At 43.7% G+C, this 24892-nt stretch overlaps 2 protein-coding genes across 3 annotated transcripts in view; both read left to right on the top strand.

The window, feature by feature from the left end:
* The first annotated feature begins 2797 nt into the window (after positions 1 to 2797).
* Positions 2798 to 10430, top strand: LOC119476537 (NLR family CARD domain-containing protein 3-like). 2 transcript variants are annotated; one of them, XM_037749906.1, is made up of 10 exons: positions 2798 to 2942; positions 3447 to 3647; positions 3899 to 3977; positions 4163 to 4391; positions 4799 to 6602; positions 6695 to 6868; positions 7145 to 7318; positions 7462 to 7635; positions 8740 to 8786; positions 9611 to 10430. In XM_037749906.1, the coding sequence occupies exons 2-10, from the start codon at positions 3460 to 3462 to the stop codon at positions 10162 to 10164; spliced, it is 3423 nt and encodes a 1140-aa protein (XP_037605834.1). In that variant the 5' UTR covers positions 2798 to 2942; positions 3447 to 3459; the 3' UTR covers positions 10165 to 10430. The 2 variants fall into 2 exon arrangements, with proteins under 2 accessions (XP_037605834.1, XP_037605835.1); XM_037749907.1 differs by lacking the exon at positions 9611 to 10430 and adding an exon at positions 9224 to 9278.
* A 2428-nt stretch (positions 10431 to 12858) lies between these two features.
* kif26aa (kinesin family member 26Aa) overlaps positions 12859 to 24892 on the top strand; it is a 40399-nt gene continuing 28365 nt past the window's right edge. Inside the window, exons 1-3 of the mRNA XM_037749893.1 lie at positions 12859 to 13620; positions 18850 to 19293; positions 20316 to 20440. Of these exons, the coding sequence (XP_037605821.1) occupies positions 13564 to 13620; positions 18850 to 19293; positions 20316 to 20440 (626 nt within the window). The 5' untranslated portion in view covers positions 12859 to 13563. The remainder of the gene's footprint in view (positions 13621 to 18849; positions 19294 to 20315; positions 20441 to 24892) is intronic.

The raw sequence follows: 24892 nt of genomic DNA, 5'->3' as shown, positions 1-24892 counted from the left end.
ATGTCATCATTCATGTTCTCAGATCAGTGTGAGCGTCATCATTCATGTTCTCAGATCAGTGTGAGCGTCATGATTCATGTTCTCAGATCAGTGTGAGCGTCATCATTCATGTTCTCAGATCAGTGTGAGCGTCATGATTCATGTTCTCAGATCAGTGTGAGCGTCATGATTCATGTTCTCAGATCAGTGTGAGCGTCATCATTCATGTTCTCAGATCAGTGATGTCATCATTCATGTTCTCAGATCAGTGTGAGCGTCATCATTCATGTTCTCAGATCAGTGTGAGCGTCATGATTCATGTTCTCAGATCAGTGTGAGCGTCATCATTCATGTTCTCAGATCAGTGTGAGCGTCATGATTCATGTTCTCAGATCAGTGTGAGCGTCATGATTCATGTTCTCAGATCAGTGTGAGCGTCATCATTCATGTTCTCAGATCAGTGATGTCATCATTCATGTTCTCAGATCAGTGTGAGCGTCATCATTCATGTTCTCAGATCAGTGTGAGCGTCATGATTCATGTTCTCAGATCAGTGTGAGCGTCATGATTCATGTTCTCAGATCAGTGTGAGCGTCATCATTCATGTTCTCAGATCAGTGTGAGCGTCATCATTCATGTTCTCAGATCAGTGTGAGCGTCATCATTCATGTTCTCAGATCAGTGTGAGCGTCATCATTCATGTTCTGAGATCAGTGTGAGCGTCATCATTCATGTTCTCAGATCAGTGTGAGCGTCATGATTCATGTTCTCAGATCAGTGTGAGCGTCATGATTCATGTTCTCAGATCAGTGTGAGCGTCATCATTCATGTTCTCAGATCAGTGTGAGCGTCATCATTCATGTTCTCAGATCAGTGTGAGCGTCATCATTCATGTTCTCAGATCAGTGTGAGCGTCATCATTCATGTTCTGAGATCAGTGTGAGCGTCATCATTCATGTTCTCAGATCAGTGTGAGCGTCATGATTCATGTTCTCAGATCAGTGTGAGCGTCATCATTCATGTTCTCAGATCAGTGTGAGCGTCATCATTCATGTTCTCAGATCAGTGTGAGCGTCATGATTCATGTTCTCAGATCAGTGTGAGCGTCATGATTCATGTTCTCAGATCAGTGTGAGCGTCATGATTCATGTTCTCAGATCAGTGTGAGCGTCATCATTCATGTTCTCAGATCAGTGTGAGCGTCATGATTCATGTTCTCAGATCAGTGTGAGCGTCATCATTCATGTTCTCAGATCAGTGTGAGCGTCATGATTCATGTTCTCAGATCAGTGTGAGCGTCATCATTCATGTTCTCAGATCAGTGTGAGCGTCATCATTCATGTTCTCAGATCAGTGTGAGCGTCATCATTCATGTTCTCAGATCAGTGTGAGCGTCATGATTCACGTTCTCAGATCAGTGTGAGCGTCATCATTCATGTTCTCAGATCAGTGTGAGCGTCATCATTCACGTTCTCAGATCAGTGTGAGCGTCATGATTCATGTTCTCAGATCAGTGTGAGCGTCATCATTCATGTTCTCAGATCAGTTTGAGCGTCATGATTCATGTTCTCAGATCAGTGTGAGCGTCATCATTCATGTTCTCAGATCAGTGTGAGCGTCATCATTCATGTTCTCAGATCAGTGTGAGCGTCATGATTCATGTTCTCAGATCAGTGTGAGCGTCATCATTCATGTTCTCAGATCAGTGTGAGCGTCATCATTCATGTTCTCAGATCAGTGTGAGCGTCATCATTCATGTTCTCAGATCAGTTTGAGCGTCATGATTCATGTTCTCAGATCAGTGTGAGCGTCATCATTCATGTTCTCAGATCAGTTTGAGCGTCATGATTCATGTTCTCAGATCAGTGTGATCGTCATCATTCATGTTCTCAGATCAGTGTGAGCGTCATGATTCATGTTCTCAGATCATCAAGTTGGTGTTAAAGTAACGACTCCGTCTCACAGCAGGTCGAGAAATAATCACAAAATTTAATCTATTTGATTCGTGGACATAGATACGAATTTTCCATTCCAAAACTTTCAACAACGTTTCCTCATACAACCGTACGTATGATATTTAACGAAAAGTTATTCCTCTCATTTCATGCGTTTTCCTTCAAATGTCCAACACGTAACGCATGTGTCAATTTCTGCTCCAGTCTTTTCAAAATAAAACTACTTTGTTAGGTTTAGGCAAAAAAAAACTACCTGGCATTAGGAAAAGATTGATTTGGTTAGGTTTAGGCAAAAAAACTACTTAGTTAGGTTAAGGCAACAAAATTTCTTAGTTAGCTTTAGGGAAAGATCAATTTGGTTAGCTTTAGGCAACAAAAGTACTTAGTTAGGTTTAGGCAACAAAACTACTTAATTAGGTTTAGGCAACAAAACTAATTTGCTTAAGGAAAAGATCGATTTGGTTAGGATTAGGTAACAAAACTTCTAAGTTAGGTTTAGGCAAAAAAAACTGACTTAGCATTAGGCAAAGATCGATTTGGTTAGGTTTAGGCACCAAAACAACCTAGTTAGGATTAGGCAAAAGAAAACTACTTAGTTAGCATTAGGAAAAGATAGATTTGGTTAGGTTTAGGCAACAAAACTACTTAGGCGAAAAAACAAACAACAGAACAAACACTGCTGCGTCATTGCATCTTTCAATGCTGAACTGATCTCAAGTTCATTAGATGGTTGGTCAGCATCATCTAGTGGACGGATAGTAGAACTACACTAACTGAGCTGTGATTTCTCCGACACCGACTGTTTTTCTTTCACTGGTTAGACTGGTTTGGTTTTCACGTCACTGAGGGGTTGTTTTTTTCAGACTCCTCAGACGTCCCCAGATCAAATGCTCACAGACACCAGGACTGACGAGGAAGAGATGAGCTTCTTCTTCTTCTTTTTCTAGTGTTTCCTCGACACATGAAGGTGGAAAGTGTCTGTAAACTGACCTGAAGTGAGTTCAACAGGTGAGAATCCAACCAGAGGAATCTGGAAATGTTTGATCATCAGGATCACTCTGATCACATCCTGCTGTATCACCCTTTAACTGCTTCTCGATGCTGATTGGCTGTTTCAAAATATCTCTTTGATAAATTCTGTAGAGTTTCTCTCTGAGTTGAAGCACAATGATTTTAGAGAGATTTACATGTGATGTTGTTTGTGTTTCTGGAGTAGAATCAACAGCAGTTTGATTGTAATCTGAGTTCACATCAGTGAAACATGCAGGAAGTGTCTGAACTGGTCTGACAGCTTGGATCAACTTGACTGAGTTGCTTTTTCAACCGTTAAGACTCTGAAGTTACATTCATTACGTGTTACATGCTCAAAATACAGCTATCCTCCAACACTGAGTCTGACCTGGTTTCACTGAGGACCCCTTTAGCACAGTCCGGGTCCAGGTCCGGATCCAGGTCCTGTGATGTGAATCTTGTTGTAATGAGTGACTGCATGTTGTTGTGTTTGTGTGAAAGTGTGGACTCTGTTATGGATCAGTGTGCGGACAGAGAGGAGGGAGTCCTTCCCTTTAAAACCACTGCTGAACCTGGACCTGAACCTGAACCTGAACCTGAACCTGGACCTGGACCTGAACTCAGCTACTTGTCCATGAAGAGTGACATGTCTATGGGTGAACCTCTTGTCTTCAAAGATGGGCACCGGTCTGATGATCAAATGTAATAATTCATCCCAGTTTGTTGTTCCATCATATTAAAACATTCAAAAGTTTAAATATATTCATAACAATTTCAGTGTAACTGTGCATTTGCATTGCTTCTTTTAAAAACATAACATCCAACAATTCAAGCAGAATGCAGACTTAATTTTTGTGTTTCTACCTGAACTCCTTATGACGGAACAACGTGTGTGTGTGTGTGTGTGTGTGTGTGTGTGTGTGTGTGTGTGTGTGTGTGCGTTTGCTTCACAGAGTTCATCAGCAGAGTTTAAAGGTCACCCGTGGTCAGTCTGCCCTGCAGCATCAAACACAACTGGACTCCATGTTTATGGTGTGTAAATGTACAAGTACAGCTAAACTAAAACACACATACTGAATTACCATTACTGCCGTATAAATATGTGTCTCCAGCAGGGATGCGCCGATACCGATACCGATATCAGTATCGGATATCGGGTCCAATACTGTGCTCATGTACTCGGACTCGTACAAAGTTTACATTTTATTCTGTTCCAGCTGCTGGAAGAAAACATCGAAAGCTTTGTGAAGAACGAGCTGAAGAAGATCCAGAGACTTCTGAGTCCAGATTACCCAGAATGCTTAAAGAGTCAGAGGGAGGATGAGGAGGTGTTGGTTGGAGAGGAGGAAGAGCAGAGGAGGAGGAGCAGAGAGGCATTTCTGCAGATCACACTGAACTTCCTGAGGAGAATGAAGCAGGAGGAGCTGGCTGACTGTCTGCAGAGCAGTAAGAGGTTTATCTATCCTTTAGGGATGCTCATTTTAAAAAATGTTCTTAACCAATAACCGACCCTCGTTAACCGATTATTAATCGTTAACCAACAAGATTTGTGCCTCGTAACAGCTGCAGGAGCACAACAGATATTGGTTGACGGGAGTCCCCAGTTCACCCGTCTGGGAGCGTTAACTTAGCAGCTACGATGCTGCGTGTAGTGTCGCGGGCATGCAGCCACTTTCCCAGTAAAAGTCTCTCTCTTAGTTTAGTTTAGCAGGTTGTCAGCTGTGTGTCTGCCCGGCATAACTTTATGGAGTGTCCAACAGTGTGTGTATTTGTGCTACGTTAGCAGCTCTAGCATTGCAGGAGGCTTCGTGCTCTGAACAACAACTCACTGGTTTCATTGTTTGTTTATCCAGGAACTATTGCTGCAGTGTGCCAACGTAAACTCAAGTCTAACCTGAAGGAGAAGTTCCAGTGTGTGTTTGAGGGGATCACTAAAGCAGGAAACCCAACCCTTCTGAATCAGATCTACACAGAGATCTACATCACAGAGGGAGGGACTGCAGAGGTCAATGATGAACATGAGGTCAGACTAATTGAAACACCCTCCAGGAAACCAGACAGACCAGAAACAGCAATCCGATGTGAAGACATCTTTAAAGCCTCACCTGGAAGAGATAAACCAATCAGAACAGTGATGACAAAGGGAGTGGCTGGCATTGGGAAAACAGTCTTAACACAGAAGTTCACTCTGGACTGGGCTGAAGACAAAGCCAACCAGGACATACAGTTCACATTTCCATTCACTTTCAGAGAGCTGAATGTGCTGAAAGAGAAGAAGTACAGCTTGGTGGAACTTGTTCATCACTTCTTTACTGAAACCAAAGCAGCAGGAATCTACAGGTTTGAAGAGTTCCCGGTCGTGTTCATCTTTGACGGTCTGGATGAGTGCCGACTTCCTCTGGACTTCCTCAACAATGAGATCCTGACTGATGTTACAGAGTCCACCTCAGTGGATGTGCTGCTGACAAACCTCATCAGGGGGAAACTGCTTCCCTCTGCTCGCCTCTGGATAACCACACGACCCGCAGCAGCCAATCAGATACCTCCTGAGTGTGTTGACATAGTGACAGAGGTCAGAGGGTTCACCGACACACAGAAGGAGGAGTACTTCAGGAAGAGAATCAAAGATGAGGAGCAGACCAGAACAATCATCTCCCACATCAAGACATCACAAAGCCTCCACATCATGTGCCACATCCCAGTCTTCTGCTGGATCACTGCTACGGTTCTGGAGAAGGTGTTGAAGACCAGAAAGAGAGGAGAGCTGCCCAAGACCCTGACTGAGATGTACATCCACTTCCTGGTGGTTCAATCCAAACTGAAGAACATCAAGTATGATGGAGGGGCTGAGACAGATCCACACTGGAGTCCAGAGAACAGGAAGATGATCGAGTCTCTGGGAAAACTGGCTTTTGAGCAGCTGCAGAAAGGCAACCTGATCTTCTATGAATCCGACCTGACAGAGTGTGACATTGATATCAGAGCAGCCTCAGTGTACTCAGGAGTGTTCACAGAGATATTTGAAGAGGAGGGAGGACCGTACCAGGACAAGGTGTTCTGCTTCGTCCATCTGAGTTTTCAGGAGTTTCTGGCTGCTCTTCACGTCCATCTGACATTCATCAACTCTGGTGTCAATCTGATGGCAGAAGAACAATCAACCTCCCGGTTGTCTAAAGTATTTAGAGGGCAATCTAAACTAACACATCTCTACCAGAGTGCTGTGGACAAGGCCTTACAGAGTCCAAACGGACACCTGGACTTGTTCCTCCGCTTCCTCCTGGGTCTTTCCCTGCAGACCAATCAGACTCTCCTACAAGGTCTGCTGACACAGACAGGAGGTAGCTCACAGATCAACCAGAAAGCTGTAGAGTACATCAAGAAGAAGATCAGTGAGGATCTGTCACCAGAGAAAAGCATCAATCTGTTCCACTGTCTGAATGAACTTAATGATCATTCTCTAGTGGAGGAGATCCAACAGTCCCTGAGATCTGGATGTCTCTCCACGGATGAACTGTCTCCTGCTCAGTGGTCAGCTCTGGTCTTCAACTTACTGTCATCAGAAAAAGATCTGGAGGTGTTCGACCTGAAGAAATACTCTAGTTCAGAGGAGGATCTTCTGAGGCTGCTGCCAGTGGTCAAAGCCTCCAACAAAGCTCTGTACGTGGATACATAAACAATTCCAAATATGTTTAATTTTATACATGACAAATAAAACATTTTGATCGTGCTCATTGCTCATTCCTCTCTAGGCTGACCTGTTTTGACCTCTCAGAGAGAAGCTGTGAAGCTCTGTCCTCAGTTCTCAGCTCCCAGTCTTCTAAACTGAGAGAGCTGGACCTGAGTAACAACAACCTGCAGAGTTCGAAAGTGACGCTGTTGTCTGTTGGACTGGAGAGTCCACACTGTAAACTGGAAACTCTACGGTAAGTACCAAACCGATTATAAAGTGTCACATTGCTTTTGCAGAGCCATTTCCCTCGACTAATTTTCAGTTCTCAGTAAATCAGCGTAGACCAAAACACAGATAATAGACAAATACAATTTTAAGACAAGTGGTTTCAATTATTTACAATTTATTTAAAGCAGATTGACAAGCACAAACACACGCACAGACTTACTTTACTTATGATTAAAGTCATGGTTTTCAATCACATTAGATATTAGGAGTAATGTTGTCAAATGTGTGCATTTCTTTTAAGGCTAACTGGCTGTAATCTGCGAAGGAGAAGCTGTAAAGTTCTCTCCTCAGTTCTGAGTTCCCAGTCCTGTAGTCTGAGAGAGCTGGACCTGAGTAACAACGACCTGCAGGATACCGGAGTGAGGCTTTTGTCTGCTGGACTGAAGAATCCACACTGCACACTGGAAACCCTCAGGTCAGGATACAGCTGCTGGTTAAAGAGTTTATCTTTTCAGTCTTGGTCGTAGAGTTTTCGATTCATGTTAGTGAAGATGGTCAACGTCAAACGTCAGATTTCTCTGCTGATACACTGAGCAAACAATGTTTTCCTTATTCCAGGCTGTCAGGCTGTCTAGTCACAGAGGACGGCTGTTCTTCTCTGGCCTCAGCTCTGAGCTCCAACCCCTCCCATCTGAGAGAGCTGGACCTGAGCTACAACCATCCAGGAGACTCAGGAGGGAAGCTGCTGGCTGCTGGAGTGGAGGATCCACAATGGAGACTGGATACTTTCAGGTATGGACACATACACATTGCAGGTACGTCTAATTTCTGCTCTGGTCCGTCACCACGTAGGATGTCTTATTTGTCTTAATTCTGTTCAGAGGAGTGAGGAGGCCTGAGTTAGGAAACACATGGATCCCTAGAAGTCTTATCGAATGGAAACACCCATTCATTAGAATTATCGTCTCATTTTAGCCCTGCATGGCTCTAGGGATGGTTATGTTAGTCGGTCCACCACTTTGGTCCGGACTGAAATATCTCAACAACTACTAAATGTGCTGATATCATACTTTGTTCAGACATGTATGGTCCCCAGAGGATTCATCCATAGTAATCGTCTGACTGTTCCTCTAGCGCCACCAACAGGTTCACATTTTGCTGAGGAAATTGGCGGACTAACGGTTTTACAATACCACATCCATCAGCCATCATTGACTGTGAGGACGATATAGGAACATGTCCTGAAATCACATATGAGGGCATTTGTAGTGCTTCATGGTTTAGATGGCTCCACTATGAGGAGCTACAAAAGTACCAAAGTATATCAGTACACCGGCCGGTCAGCATACAAAAGCACGACGTCGTGTCCACAGCGTTTCTGTAAACTCTCAGTGCCAGATAGATGCTGGGTGTCGGATAGACAAAGGTCCAAACTAGAGAGTTGAATTTTATAAAGAGTTGTCACTGCAGGATACAACAATGCTCAAACCAAATTTCCAAATTTATTTGGTTAAACTGATCACATATTGGAAATCTAAAAGGTTACTTTCTCGCATAAAAAAACCCATTAAAACTTAATAACAGCTTTCTTGGCAGGTAAAGAATGATAACCATGGATGTATTAACACTGACGACAGGCGGCACTAAGCTAAATAATGGTACTTCCGCTCTAAACGGAAGCGAGAACATAACATGACGCAATGTGGAAGCACCCTAGTTCAGGTAGAGAATAAGGTGAATAGGAGGTCTTCTTTGCTACCTCTGAACGTTGATCTTGTGGTACAAGCAAGTCAAATCTGCTGACTCTCAGGTTCCTGCTTCAGCCTGTTTCTCCGTCACACTGATAAACGGAGGAACAGCAGTTAGGACTCATTGTGACTGTGTTTCTTCCTCCAGGGTGGACCATTGTGGAGAGCAGATGTTAAAACCTAGTCTGAGGAAGTGTAAGTGTGGATTCAGTTTGACTAATGAAGACAAAACAGCACACAGGCAGTTTCTCATTAAACACAAGTATGATAGTTGTGTTATTTATTCATTAAAGCTTCAGTAGGCGAGATTGGAGCAAATATGATTTTAAAAAGTTATTTTTATAAAACGGTCGCTATATCGTGACAGTAGTACATGAAACAGGTAACCTGAAAAAAAATCATGTTCCTCTGCGTTCTCCGGTGCTCCTAACGGCATCTGCAAGATTCCCCAGACCGGAGGAAAACAAGCAGTAAGAGCTGATCTGAGGTCTGCCGTCAATCTGCCGTCAATCTGCCGTCTATGAGAGCCGGCTGTCAATCACTCGCAAACTCCGACCAAACGGTCAAACTAGGCAGCGCTGATCAAATATGAATCAATAGTATGTTACGTTAATGCCTATTTCTCTCCTCAGATGTTTTCAGAATCATCTTGTAGTGCACGGTTTTGCTGTAAAATGAGAAAGTTTGTGACGCTGCCGCCATTGTGAAATCCGGTGAAGGAACTCCAAGTTCCGGTCACATGACCGGAGCACAGCCGATAGGAACGCTCTCTCAATGAAATGACCTGTGATTGGTCAAAGTCTCCCGTGACGGGCTAGATTTTCTAAAGCCTGAAAACAGAGCTATGAGGAGGTGCAGAAGTCTAGTTATCTCTCAGAACACTTGAATTACAATATGCTGAAAGGTCAGTATGGAATATTTGCCCAATGATGCCAAAACTATACTGACTACTGAAGCTTTAAAACATGACCGACAACAACATAAACTGCTGCTGTGTTGTGTCTTGTTCTCTCCATCAGATGCCTGTGAACTCACACCGGACACTCACACAGCAAACTGTTTCATCAAACTGTCTGACAACAACAGGACGGTGATTCATGTGGGCAAGGAGCAGCCGTATCCTGATCATCCAGAGAGGTTTGACTACTGGGCTCAGATGCTGTGTAGAGATGGTCTGACTGGTCGCTGCTACTGGGAGGTGGAGTGGAAAGGAGCGGTTCGTGTAGCGGTGACTTACGGAGGAATCAGCAGGAGAGGAAACACCAATGACTGTGTGTTTGGAAGAAACGATCGGTCCTGGAGTCTGAGCTGCTGTGATGATAACTACTCTGTCTGTCACAATAACAGAATCAGATCCATCCCTCCTATCTCCTCTTCCTCCTCCTCTTCCTCCTCTGGTAGAGTAGCAGTGTATGTGGACTGTCCTGCCGGCACTCTGTCGTTCTACAGAGTCTCCTCTGACACACTGATCCACCTCCACACCTTCAGCACCACGTTCACTGAACCTCTTTATCCTGCGTTTGGGTTTATGTTCAAGGCATATGGTGCCTCGGTGTCTCTGTGTTCTCTGTAGGAGGGACACGACTTCCTGTCCTGTGGTTTAAATGTTGATGGTGGACGAGGCTTCACTTTGGTTGACTGTTGGCTCACTGATTGTATATTTTAATGTCAGAAATGTGAGAGATGAGAGAGATGATCTCCGCAGTGCTCAACTTGTTGTGTACAAACTGAATTAACTTTGATATTCACTTTAAAAAAACTAATTCTTGGAGCAGCATCTAGTAGCTGTTAATGTCTGTAGTGATTGTCTTTTAGTTCAGTAAAGATTTAAAGACAAAACCAGAGTTGGTGTTCACATGATTTCAACAAATCCATCCATCCATCCATTTTCTTCCACTTATCCAGGGCCGGGTCGCGGGGGCAGCATGCTTAGCAGAGTATTCCAGATGTTCCTCTTCCCAGCAACGTTTTCCTGCTCTTCCTTGGGGAATATTTTTAGTCTATGTGCAGTGGTTGTAATTATTAATCAAATAATTATTTTTTATAATATTTTTCACTCTATATTCAGTGGTGGTAATTATATATGAAATCTTTATTTTTATAATATTTTTTTCTATGTGCAGTGGTGGTAATTATTAATGAAAGCATTATTTTTAAAATATTTTTCACTGTATGTGCGGTGGTGGTAATGTCACTCCAGTCCAGTAGGTGGCGGTAATGCATCTATAACATGGTTCACCAACCACCATTAAAACTCAAAGGAGAATCATGGTGGAACTAGCCAGCCAGCCAGTAAATGAGTTAAGTTTAACAATTTAATGCTTCATCAACACACTCTTGTCACATCGTAAAAAAGCGCATTGTTATTGCCAGAGTGACACATTTTTCCGGCTCATTTTCTGTAACCAGTGTAGCATTAAAACATGGTGGAATTATGTATTCTTTAATATTAAGTTTGACTAAGTATTTACACAATTGGAATAATATTTTTCTCTGAACTACATTTTTGAGTCGGTTTGTTTTTCTTTTAAATTATCATTAATTTCATTTAGTATTTCATATGTATTAATTTCATATGTTTATTTATTCATTCATTAATTTATTTATTTATTATCGACAGACTGACTGACCTCTTGAATGAATCTGAATGGCCCATCACGTTCATCAGAACGGCGCTTTTATTTTGAAGGCCCATCACGTTAATCAGAACGGCGCTTTTATTTTGAAGGCCCATCCTGTTCATCAGAATGGTGCTTCTATTTTGAAGGCCAGTCACGTTCATCAGAATGGTGCTTCCGGCTCCTTAATTTCTTCTGTGAACTAATGCAACTGCAACTAGTAACAGCTCTAATTGTTTATTTCATATTTTAGAAACATGGGTATGATCCCCTGAAAGCTGAACATGTGTAAAAAACCAGAGCTGTTAATCGATTAAAACATTTAATCGCGATTAATCAAATAAATCACACATTTTGTATCTGTTCAAAATGTACCTTAAAGGGAGATTTATCAAGTATTTAATACTCTTATCAACATGTGAGTGGAAAAATATGCTACTTTATGCAAATGTATGTATGTATTGATTATTGAAAGTCAATAAACAACACAAAACAATGACAGATATTGTCCAGAAACCCTCACAGGTACTGCAATTAGCATAAAACAATATGCTCAAATCATAACATGGCAAACTGCAGCCCAACAGGCAACAACAGCTGTCAGTGTGTCAGTGTGCTGACTTGACTATGACTTGCCCCAAACTGCATGTGATTATCATAAAGTGGTCATGTCTGTAAAGGGGAGACTCGTGGGTACCCATAGAACCCATTTACATTCACATCTGGAGGTCAGAGGTCAAGGGACCCCTTTGAAAATGGTTGATATGATACAAGTATCTTAACTCTAGCTTTAGAACTGAGCCCGCTACATCAGATGGAGATAGTTGAATCCGTACTGAAGTTGACTAAATTAAATGTGCCACTGCTCTTCATCTTGTTCCATTAGTCTCGTTAATACTCGATAATTACTCATGTGACTCAGCAGTGATGTAACTCAGGATCTCATCTCAGCCTTCACTTCACCGTCCTGCAGTCTGAACGTTCACGCTTCAACGACTTCATTCAACACACACACACACACACACACACACACACTCAGCTCTGCTGTATTGAGAGCAGAGATTTCATCAGTCGGCGACTGAAGCTGCCTCTCGGATGAAGGAAAGTCTCTGGAGACTCACAGAGTGTTGCTTAAAGAGAGTTTAATAAACTGAGAGATGTACTCACAGTACTGGGACACGGCTCGGGCTCAAAGACCGGACTACAGGAGATACACAGTGAGTATCACACAGTTTATTATGTTCACGTTACGGCTTCAAACAGTCCTAGAAACAGGACGTCAGCTCCTGACTTTCAAATTAAAACGCTCATTAAAGAACCACAGTAAAGTTAAAGAAGCACTGGAAGGAAAATCTGACATTTCAGTGGCTTTTGATGGAATTTGCTTTTCCCTTTTTTTTCTGTATTTTTCCATAAATGTGAAACCTGCACTAAGAACGTATATTGATAAGAAGTGAGAGCCAATTGCTCGTTCCATTGCAACGTCACTGGCAGAGCTATGCTTCCGCCATTTTGGACTGAACGCGACTACCGGACGCCAGTAAAACGTCCGCCTACAAAGTGCCGTACAAAAGTAAAACTAAATTATTTCTACTCTATTGTCATATTTAATGTCTCTACTGACAAGGCCTGTGTTGAACAATACAAATATTATAAATATAATAAATGTTTTCAGTCCAAAAATGGCGGCAGCGACTGTTGTCAAAAAAATAACACCAGAGTTTCATCTCTTTGCTTCTATGTTCTTTGACCTGCATGTCTGTGCTCTTATTTTGAAAATACTGGCTCATCCCCAGCCAGATTGTCAATATTGCTTTGTGCCTCACTTTGCAGCCACCTGATCCTGATCCTGATCCTGATCCTGATCCTGATCCTGATCCTGAACCTGATCCTGATCCTGATCCCTTACTCTGTACCTGTTCCCTGCCTGCTCCCATTCTTGTTCACCTGTGGATCCTCAGGCCAGTACGCTTTTGTAATTTCATTTTGTCGATAAAACTCTTCCCGCCTGCATGAGCTGATCAGCTGATGTGAATGAGGTCAAAAGGTCAACAAAGTAAACAAGGAGACGATCTAAAGTGTGTAACAGTAAAGAAGGTGTGCAGGTTTGAACAGGTGAGTTTCCTCTGCAGCTGGTGGAGGGCGAGGCTCTTCTTCCTCTGGGCTCAACGTGTCGCAGGAAGCGTCTTCGCTCTGCCGGAGAGGATGACGAGGACGCCAGAAGCTGTGCGTTGCGGCCGAACCCCGAAGGCTCGCTGTCGGCCGGCGAACTGAGCAGCTATGGCGAGCCGGAGGAAGAGGAGAAGGAAGAGCAGGAGGAGGAGCTGCAGAGACTGTGTCAGCGCTGCCACATCATGGCGTCACAGCTCAACAGACAAGCTGCTGCTCTGACCGACACCGCGGCGATGAAGGTTAGCAACGGTCTGTTATACATGGCAACGGTCTGTTATACATAGCAACGGTCTGCTATACATAGCAACGGTCTGTTATACTTAGAAACGGTCTGTTATACAGAGCAACGGTCTGTTATACATTGCAAAGGTCTGTTATACACAGCAACGGTCTGTTATACATAGCAACAGTCTGTTATACATTGCAATGGTCTGTAATAGAAAGCAACGGTCTGTTATACATTGCAACGGTCTGTTATACATAGCAACGGTCTGTTATACATTGCAAAGGTCTGTTATACTTAGCAACTGTCTGTTATACATTGCAACGGTCTGCTATAAAGAAATAACAGATGCCGTGATTGACCAATCAGAATCGAGTATTCAACAAAGGCGTGTAATAAAAAGTGAGAGAGGCTGCTTATGGTAACTGCGGATGTCAACGTAGTTTTGTTGTTTAGTTGTTTGGCATTGTTATTCTGCTGTTTCCGCTGTTAACATTTCTGTTTGAAGTGAATCGAGTTTTTGTATTACTTATATGATGTGTGATATGACATATATATATATATATATATATATATATATATAATATATATATTTGTGCTCTGTGCGTACTCAGAACAGTGCTGCATGAATCTCCACTTCCTGTCCTGTTGCAGTGTTTCCTCAGAGTCGCTGAAGCGTGGAGGTCTCTGGTTCATTCGTGTGCAGAGAAGTTAGTTTGATGTTGAGCTCGTGTGTCAGGATTTTATATATCAGAGTGTGAACATGAGAGCAGCTCTGATGGGGCGAGAGAGCTTCACTTTCCATGGCGTTAACTCTCTCTCCCTCTATGTATATCTCTGGAGAACGAGGCTCTCTGATTTGTCCGATGATGTGACTTCACTGCCTCTCTCTCTTTACATGTCACTCTGTCTCTCCCTCACACTAACATCAGAGACAAAGTGTGTGTGGTCCGGTTGGACTCAAGAGGCCTGAACTACGAAGCCAGTTCAACATACCCAGGTTACCTTCTCGTTATCTGGCTTCACTAACCCTGCAAACGAGATCCCACTAAGCGGTCCTACGACGCTGGTTATCAACTCTGTAAATCAACCCAGGGTTTCTCTATCTGGATATGAGCGCGTTCACATGAACGGGGCGCTGTTTGCAGACCGATCACAGACATGGACGAGTCTACTGTCAGACAGGCACTTACTGTCTGTTCACTGTCTACATGTTTAGTTTTCATGTTGTGTTTGTTTTGACTCACAGCTGCAGTTTAACGTTCAGAGATGAAGTCAACACTGACTGAAGCCTCGGACCCTTTAATCCTCTGAGTGTTGTCTCTTTTCATTCCTCGTCTCTCTGTTATGAACTCAGTCATGTGTCACATCCTCTGATTATTAATCTGTCAGCTAGTTTTAATTAACAACGAGGACTGGAAGGTCAGTGTGTGTGTGTGTGTGTGTGTGTGCGTGCGTGCGTGTGTGTGTGTGTGTGTGTGTGTGTGTGTGTTCATCATTGTCCTGAATGAAGAACTAAAGTTTCCTGTCCCTACTGGAGTTATTTAATTAAAGTACAGCAGCAGCTTGAGATCATTTTAAACTTTATATTTGACACATTCTGACTTCAGGTCACAGATCTGGAGGTTTTTACTCTTTTTAATATTTGTATTGATTTCTTCTCAGTCTGTTGTTAGCAGCGAGGTGGTGGCTGGTGGCCGATGGCCGATGGCCGATGATGGCTGATGGTGGTTGGTGGTGGCCGATGGCCGATGATGGCTGGTGCCTGGTGGCCGATGGCGGGCGATGGCCGGTGGTGGTTGGTGGTGGCCGCAGGCCAATGGCCGATGATGGCTGATGGTGGCCGATGGTAGCCGGTGGTGGCCGATGGCGGCCGGTGGTGGCCGGTGGTGTTCTATGGTGGCCGATGGTAGCCGGTGGTGGTCTATGGTGGCCGCAGGGCGATGGCTGATGGTGGCCGATGGTAGCCGGTGGTGGCAGATGGCGGCCGGTGGTGGCCGGTGGTGTTCTATGGTGGCCGATGGCAGCCGGTGGTGGTCTGTGGTGGCCGCAGGGCGATGGCTGATGGTGGCCGATGGTAGCCGGTGGTGGCCGATGGCGGCTGATGGTGGCCGGTGCCAGCCAGTGGTGGTCTATGGTGGCCGATGGTGACCGATGGTGGCCGGTGGTGGCCGATGGTGGACGATGGTGACCGGTGGTGGCCGATGGTGGCCGATGGTGGTCGGTGGCGGCATTTGTTCTTTCAGTTGACTCAAAGTTTTGTAGAGCTGAGTTGCATCTGAATAACAACAGAAAAACAACCATAACGTCTAAGAAGGATCTTTATCAGGAAACGGGGCCAGAACTTTTCAGATACTCATCATTGAAAAGGCGACAAACGTCCTCGTTTCTATCTTCTGTTTGTTCGGAGAGTTCAGGTCAGCTGTGAACGGTAAACAATGGAATAAGATTTTCTTTTACATTTACATGAGGCGACTTTTAAAAGTCAGTATAATTAAATGAACTGATCTAAACCTGTTCAGGAACGCTGAACTGTTCCAGTTTACAACATCAACTCCAGGAGGATTACAATAACTGTTCTTCTTTAGTAAACAGACAGATGTTCTGGTTCAACGTGCTCTCGGTGCTGCTGACTGCAGGTTCTCACGTTCTGCTGACTGCAGGTTCTCACGTCTAATACAATAAAACTCAACAAACAGGCGTTTTCCCAGCAGCCCTCATGATTAATGAGATAATTAGAGCTGAGGGAGAGTTCGGCTTTTACCTTGAGCAACATCAAACACACTTTAAAAGAGTAATTAGCATTCAACACTCCCTCATATCCAGAGAGGGGATTAATGAGAGTGCAATGAATCGAGTGGAAAAATCAATTTTCTCCGTGCAGAGTGAAAATCGTCCCAGTAGAATAAGATGTTAGTTTGTTTCAGAGCTTGTTAGAGTTTGTATGAACGAAGCCCAGAGGAGCTGAAAGATCACTTCCTTCATGTTAGTCATGAAGACAAACACTCGCCGCTGTGAAGACGTCCACCAATTAGAAATGAAATCTGCTGCTTCTGGAACATTCAGTCAACTTTACGACTGTAACGGGAAAATTAAAGCCACGGTGAAGCAAAATGAGCCTGTTAGCAGCCAGGTTAATGATATTTATATCTTATATTCATATTGTAGTTCCGTCTGAGTGAGTCTATCATGCTAATAGTATGTGTATCTGGTTTAAATATAAAGGTTATAATAAACCAGGTTTTCGCCTCACTGTACTCGCGCGAGTTGGACCGCCGGTAATATAATATAATAATAAATAAATAAATAAGCAAATTAAAACAAAAATATCAATTTATGTCACATTTTATTAATTAATTATTGGCTACATTTATTTTTAATATTATTTTTGGTTCATTTAATGGCATATTTATTTATTTACCGAATAACTTATTTATTTATTTATTATTTTGGCAGCTTTGGTCCTCCATAGTCTTAAGGTTTTGGTTAATTTGAGCTCCTTTACCTGGTTAAAGTGAAGGAAAGATGGTCGATTTGAGATTGTGACTTGTTGATGTTTATCCTGCTGAAACTAAAAACTAGAGATGAAGAGTTTTTATTGGATGAGTGCAGCCGTGTGTTTGAGCTGACCTCAGTTCAGTCTGAAGAGGTTGTATCGCTGTGACGCCTTCGCTGAATATAAAAGAGATTTATAAGACAAGAAGTAGCAGACGGCTGGTCAGACGGTGAGTGTTGGAGTAGCTTCAGGACTTCTCAGCTGTTGGGACTTCAGGTCAGACTTTTCTCTTTCACTAAGATCTATATAAAACTATATATATATATATATATATAAATATAATCTCCAGTGTTGTACTCTTTATTCCTTGTGTTTGGTTTCCAGTCTGTTTAACAGTTAATGAGCATTAACACAACAAACATCAGAACCAGCCGTTGTTATTTTATCTTTCAGAACAAATACACATTAAAACATTAAAGTTGTTGTTGTGCTTCCTTCTGAACCGGACGTCTTTAAAACAAGACGTCCTGTTGCTCCACATCAGAACCAACTGGTTTTATACTGGTGTGTTTGTTTTCTACATTAATGACGCGTTTCACTGATTCTGACTGTGAACTAACGCCAGTTTATATGATTTAATATTAAAAATGATTCAGACTAATTATTGCTTTACTCCTGAACATCAGAGTGTTTGACCTCCTGCCAGCTGCTCTGCAGGACAAAGAGGTCAAAGGTCAAACACAGAAGCTGTAAAAGTTGTGAGTGGAGCTGCAGAGTGGCGTCCAAGACAGAGAGACTGTGACAGCAGGCTTTAACCCCCCGCCCTAGTGTAGGTGCAGCCTTCTGATTGGCTGCAGCCCGTCACAGCGTCTGTGTGTGAAGTTATGTGACGGTGAAGGCGTCAACAGGAGGTCAAGAAGCGGACTGTAAATCTGCTGGCGGCCTCTGTGTCCTCTCTGTGTGTGAGAGCAGCTGGTGGATGGTGGTCGTCTGCTGCAGATCTCCGTCTCTTTGTGATGAACAGCAGAAGTTAGAATGAGCAGCTGGTGGATCATAAAATCTGAAACAACTGATGTGTGTGAGATGTGAGATGATTCCTGAAGTCCAACATCCAGAATGGGCTCTCGTGACCACGCCCCCTTTTGGGGGAAACCAATCCCGTGTCCTTCATAGACGGTAACAGAGCAAACGGAAGAAACAAGTTGAAACATGTCTCCAAACTTCTACTTTAAACAAACCGCTAATAGTAACAACGCTATGCTGAAGAGTTGCTGTGTAGTTGGTTGCACCAACAATAAATCCCAAAACACTGATCTCTGATTTGTTTGTCATGAGTCACGTGAGTTGTTAATATCGTTAGTCATTTGTCACGTGACTCGCTAGTATCCTTAGTCACTTTGACTTTGCATGGCGTCATCGCCGTGGTTGCGCTCCCTTTTGGAGGAAAGAAACTCGCTGTCACAGGAGAGAAAATGATGAAAAGCCGTTGTGTAGCGGGTTAACTGAGGCTTTCATACTGACATCTGAGGCTCATACGATACGTGAATATTCACTGTCAGTGTTCTAAATGGCTAAATGATGGTGGTGACAGTGACTAGCATGACTAACTTTAGCTTGAGTGTGAGGCTGCTGCAGTAATACAGTCATACATTAACGTTGAAGCAGCACCAGACTGTCGTCTCCAACTATTATTTACAGACAACACTATATGGAGAGAATGACCATCAGTTCTCTCTCTACCCCCTCCAGGACCTGGCCTACGCCTCCTTCCTCTTCGATAAGCTCCAGCGCCTCCAGTATCCTCGCTGCGGCCGCCATGCTTCTGTCGACGCCCGCTGTGACGTCTGCGGCGCCTCCTTCCACCAGCTGAGGCGCCTCGCTCTGCGTCGTGCTCTGGGCATCAGCAGGGAGATGACCCCTCGCCCCGCCGTCCCCGGTGTACCACCGCCGCCACCAACCGCCTCCACCCGGCCGGTCTCGGACGAGCTGCCGCTGAAGCAGCAGAGGTGGTCGTACGAGGAGCCGCGTGGGGGCGGGGCTCCGTTGGGCTGGGGCGGAGTTCAGAGCACCTACCTGGCTGGGGGCGGAGCCAAGGGGCTGGCCACAGTCACGCCCCTCCCACTGAAAGCACAGCACCACCTGGAGGGAGTCTGGAGGGTCTCCTGCTACACACCTGAACACCAGCTGACTACGGTGAGCAGGGAGGGACAAACTGCATGGACAGCGTTGTATTCACATACACAGATACATATATATATATATGTATATATATATGTATGTATATGTATATGGGAAATTACTGTTTTTGTTAATGGAGTCTGGTGGCTTTGAAGACAGCGATATAACGGCTTCAGGTCCCCGTCAGAGAGGTCTGTCTGACAGCGAGGTAAAGCGGTGGAAATATTATATTAATATACAACCGCACTGAGAAACACCACAACTATCCCTTTAAACGCTTCATAAAAACACATAACGGCTTGTAAGACGTAATGATTTAGGTGTACTGTTATAAAATATTGTAAATGAACTGTGAGTTAATTAAGTAGTGAATTAGAACCAGCAGAGGAACCTCCGGGCTCTCTGGTCGTTAGCGCTGCCCAGCAGGATTAGCCATTAGCCACAGTGAGCCGGAAACACTGAGCAGCCACATTACTGTGATTGAGCAGAAAGGGAAGTTTGGATGCCAGCGAGTCGGCTAATGACCACAGCTAATTAGTTAATGACCTCCTCGTCCAGCAGCAGGGCGGCCATGTTGTCCTCCTCTGGGACGGTAATCCGTTTTTAACAAAGCAACAGGACGTCAGTGAAGAAATTATGTAAATGATCAACAACGGTGTTAGAAAATATCAAAAAGCCAAAACTACAAGAAGCCTGTGGACATGAAAACTATGACTACGATTCCCAGCGTGCATTTTACCAACAAATAACCAATCACAGAGCTGCACATTGAGGGGAAAACTGATTTTACTTCAATTAATTTAAAGTTTCTGATTCTGGATCGGTTTGGGATGAATTCACGCCTCCTGACTGGCTTCGTCTCCATAGCAACGGCAGCTGAGGCTCATGGGTATTGTAGTGTAAATAATGGTGGTCAGGACATAAACCTGTAGTATTTCTATACATATGTCTTTATTTGAAATGGGAATGTTTCCCATCATGAAGGTTTAATAATCAATAAAAAGTATTGATCACAACGTTTGTGTCTCCTCCGTCAGGGTCTGACGTCAGATGGAGGTCATGTGACCTTGAAGACTTGGACTCAGGACGTCAAACCAGCAGCTCAGAGCGTTGCCACCCAAACCAGCCAACCGGCGTCGGCCGCAGCCGCCTTCTTCATCAGGTCAGTGAACGCAGCACGCATTAACCCTTTAACCTATAACATTGATCCTCGTGTCTTTATGATAATAATACAACTTTATTAATACAGCACCTTTCATAACCTTTTAAAGATCCAGCTAATAAAAGTACATTGAATAAAATCTAATAAAATAAAAAGGAAAATGAACAGAAAACCAGCTACTGGATGTGCAGCCTCACCTCTTCAAGCCGACTGGCCGTAAAAAACATGTGAATGTGTGTAAAATGAAGAATATAATGAAAGAAACATATATATTTCAAGCATCATATCTCTTTCTGCTTGTGGAAAGTTTGGTGCTTTTACTGTGAAGGAACCAGTAAAACATTTAAAAAGAGAATAATATTTCCTGCAGTGAAACAGACTGGATTCCCCCTCAAGGCTTCAGTAACGTTTCATATCAAATTCATCCCACCGTCTGATCCACAGTCAGTTGTGAGAACACGGTTCAGACTCTTCTCTCCGTGCAGAATCTAATTGGCAGATTTACTATTTTTACCCCGTTGGAGTGGTTGGAGCTGTCAGAGGGTTTCAGGGTTCAGGAGGCTGAATAACATCAGCATGTCGGCGTGCTCACAGTTTGGAGAAGCAGATAGGAAGCTGAGCAACGTACTGCTATGGACGCCACGTTAGTTTGGATCAGAAAGTCACACAAACAAACGAACCGATTGATGCAGCGGTAGACCAGCAACTCCTGTGTTCTTACTGTTTTTGTGGATGGAGTCTGGTGGCTTTGAAGAGAGCAATATAACGGCTTCAGTTCCCCGTCAGAAAGGGCTGCCTGACGGCGAGGTAAAGCGGCAAAAAGAATTCTATAGCATAATAACAACAGGTGAAGTCAGTGACAGAGCACCTGTAGGAGGCCCATGGTGCTACTTAAGTACTTTATATACGGAGAATAAACTGATAGAGCGCAGCAGTGTCTCCGTAATTAAACGATGACATGTTTTTAGACTCCTGCAGACAAACACCTGAGCTCAGCTGAAGCCCTTCAGACGAGTCTCGGGGTCTGTATTACCCAGCATTCGCTTCAAAGACTTCTCAGCATGCATCTGTCAGAGGGTGGCGAGGGTTGAGGGGAGGCAGCAGAGAGTCACTTTTATCTGGAGATCTTTTGAAGGCTCGATGAGCCTGCAGCTCCCTGCAGAGGGCACACTAACACATATGCACTATAACACACACACAAACACACACTAACATACACACAAGTTGAATTTTTCCACCTCAGTGTGTCTCGAGGTGTTTATGAAGTTGTATAAAGTCTTTAGTGTCTCCAGAGGAAGCTGCTGTGACGTCCAGTTATCAACCTCCGGGTCTGAAAAGTGAAGCCAATGCTGAAGTATCTTAAACCTGCATTCTTTCTAACAGCCAGCAGGGGGCGACTCCTCTGGTTGCTAAAAGAAGTCTGGTTGTATAGAAGTCTATGAGAAAATGAGCCTACTTCTCACTTGATTTATTACCTCAGTAAACATTGTAAACATGAGTTTATGGTCTCAATCTCTAGTTTCAAGTCTTCTTCAATACAGCATGATGTTCATTTAGTAAATTATGGTCCCATTTAGAGTCAGATAGACCATAAAGCAGGGGATGCTTTAGGGCGGGGCTATCTTGTGATTGACAGGTTGCTACCACGGCGTTGTCCGGTCTGAGAGTTGTCCGTGTTTTCGTCTTACAACTTTAACCCTTTCACAGCGTGTTTTCTGTTAATTGAAGTTAATTTGACATTTTGGTCGCCTAAAAATGTCTTATTCAGCATTCGGTTGTACTTAGCTCCACCCTCTCGTGTTACTTCTGGTTGCCAAAAAAACAAGATGGTGACAACGAAAATCCAAGATGGCGACGGCCAAAAACCAAGATGGCGAAAGCCAAAATCCAAGATGGCGACGACCAAAAACCAAGATGGCGCCGGACAAAATCCAAGATGGCGTCGGCCAAAAACCAAGATGGCGACGGCCAAAAACCAAGATGGCGACGGCAAAAAAACAAGATGGCGACGGCAAAAAAACAAGATGGCTACGGCCAAAAACCAAGATGGCGTCGGCCAAAAAACAAGATGGTGACGGCCAAAATCCAAGATGGCGAAAGCCAAAATCCAAGATGGCGACGACCAAAAACCAAGATGGCGCCGGACAAAATCCAAGATGGCGTCGGCCAAAAACCAAGATGGCGACGGCCAAAAACCAAGATGGCGACGGCAAAAAAACAAGATGGCGACGGCAAAAAAACAAGATGGCTACGGCCAAAAACCAAGATGTCGACGGCAAAAAAATAACCATGGTGGTCGAGTTGCATTGTGGGTAATGTAGGCACCAGAGGATATCTCTGGTTCTGCTGCAGTTCTTTAAACGGTCCATCATGAGTCTGAATGTGTGTCAGGAGTGTGATGATAAATAGTGGACCCCCCACCCCCCAACCCAGACATGGAGCCTCACTGGGGGGTCGATCACTTCAACGCCAGGTCCTGATGGATCCCCACGCCCCCCCCGCCCTCCACGCTGCTAAACAGCAGGCGCCAAAATTCATTTATAGTGAAGCAGCCTGACGCCATGTGACACGAAAACATGTCAGAGCTCGTCAGTATGGAGGGGGGGGGGGGGCTCAGTTGTAATTATCACTGACAACCCCCCCCCCCCACCTCCATCTGATATGGTATGCATTAGCTGCTTCATGCTGTTCATGCTACAGAGAGCACAGAGGACGAAGCGGAGGACGAAGAGGAGGACGGAGTGGCCTTCCTCTAACATGGAGACATTAAAGTTGAATGAAACATGAAACAGAGACTCCCCACAACCAAGCTCATCCCTCATTCTGCTTCATGCTCCATCACAAACATGAAGAAGAAGAAGTGGTCCATAATTCAGAGGATGGAGCGAGACCTCTCTGTGTGTTTGTGATGGAGGTCAGAGGTCAGCAGACATGAAGTATATGTATTAACAGCAGCTTCTTGTTGCTCTGATAGTTCTCTCACCAGTAAAAACACCAAAACTGAACCGAGTATTAAATCCAGACAAGGGTCCGGTTCCCCAAAGTGGATTTCTGGCTTTGGGCCCGAGCTTTTTGTATCGACGTCCCGGACTGGAGAGCGTCTCTGCTAAATGTGAAACGGGTTCACTGCGTCGCTGTCTGTGGTTTCTGAATGAGCTCCAGATCTGCAGCAATGCACCAAAATGTGACCTGGAAACACAGAGGAGGCTGATTAACCATGCAGGGTCTGAAGTCCAGGAGACACCAGTCAGAGCTGGAGTTTAATATAAAGCGGAGATGACGGCATGGGGTTAGGTTCACGTTAGGGAAACCGTCCAATATGAAACCGATTTAAAGATCTGTCTTTAAACGGAGACACGGGAAGTTAACTGAGAGAAGTAGCAGGTTTTCTTGCCTTTCTTTACCCATCTCACGATTCGATACTATCACGATACTTGGGTGCCGATTTGATATGTATTATGTAAGTATTGCGATTCTAGAATATTGCAATTCGATATTACGATTTATTGTGATTTTTACTAACTTTTTAAACACTAGACCAGGGGTCAGCAACCTTTACTATCAAAAGAGCCATTTTAGGCAAAAAATAAAAATAAAAAAATCCATCTTGAGCCGCAAAACATTTGCAGTGAGGTACGGGGCCACACTGAGCGGAAAATAAAACTGAGATTTCGAGAACAAAGTCACAACTTTACGAGAAAAAAAAAATAACACGTAAAACTACTACTACTATACATATACTAATATTATGACTTTATTCTCATGATACTACGACTTTTTTCTCGTAATATTATGACTTTATTCTCGAAATCTCAGATTAATTTTTTTTCCTCAATGTGACCCTAATACTCCGTCGTACCGTCGTGCCGTCGTACCGTCGTACCGTTGTACCGTCGTACCGTCGTACCGTCGTACCATAGACATACAATAATGATAAATAAAAATGAAAATGTAAACAAAAAAACAGTTATTCATTTCCACAATTTTTTTATAAATCCACGGGGAGCCGCTGGAGAGGAGCTAAAGAGCCGCAGGTTGCTGACCCCCGGTCTAGACCATGGGGGAAAAGTTGAATCAAACACTTCTAGGGACTTTTACTTTGAAAAATATCTAAATTGATATAGTAAAAATGATGAAATTGATGAATTGATGAATGATGAAATGAAAATTGAGATGTCCTGAGTCAAATATATCTTAGTCATTGTCCGGCAAATATTTATTATACATGACATATCCTCACATATAAGTGGTATTTTCTTTTTAATTTATTATGGTTTCGGCCTTCTGCGGTGTTGTTTTGGCTTTTGAAACGGATATGACGTCACGTTACTCAGACTACAACAATAAAAGTGGTAACTTCCTTCTACCTCTGCATAGACTCAAAGAAGCAAATACATCAATTCTGGCATTAAAACATGTATTTCAAAATAGCAACAAAAAAAACGCAATACG

This window comes from Sebastes umbrosus, chromosome 18 (assembly GCF_015220745.1).
Source record: "Sebastes umbrosus isolate fSebUmb1 chromosome 18, fSebUmb1.pri, whole genome shotgun sequence".
NCBI classification, from domain to species: Eukaryota; Metazoa; Chordata; class Actinopteri; order Perciformes; family Sebastidae; genus Sebastes; species Sebastes umbrosus.
The sequence above is the reverse complement of the archived record's forward strand: the minus strand, read 5'-3'. Positions and strand labels throughout refer to the sequence as shown.

Coding starts and splice junctions, on each gene's coding strand:
- LOC119476537 (XM_037749906.1), top strand. CDS start 3,460: ATGGATCAGTGTGCGGACAGAGAGGAGGGAGTCCTTCCCTTTAAAACC. Junction 7,319..7,461: donor TGCACACTGGAAACCCTCAG/GTCAGGATACAG, acceptor TCCTTATTCCAG/GCTGTCAGGCTGTCTAGTCA. Junction 7,636..8,739: donor TGGAGACTGGATACTTTCAG/GTATGGACACAT, acceptor TTCTTCCTCCAG/GGTGGACCATTGTGGAGAGC.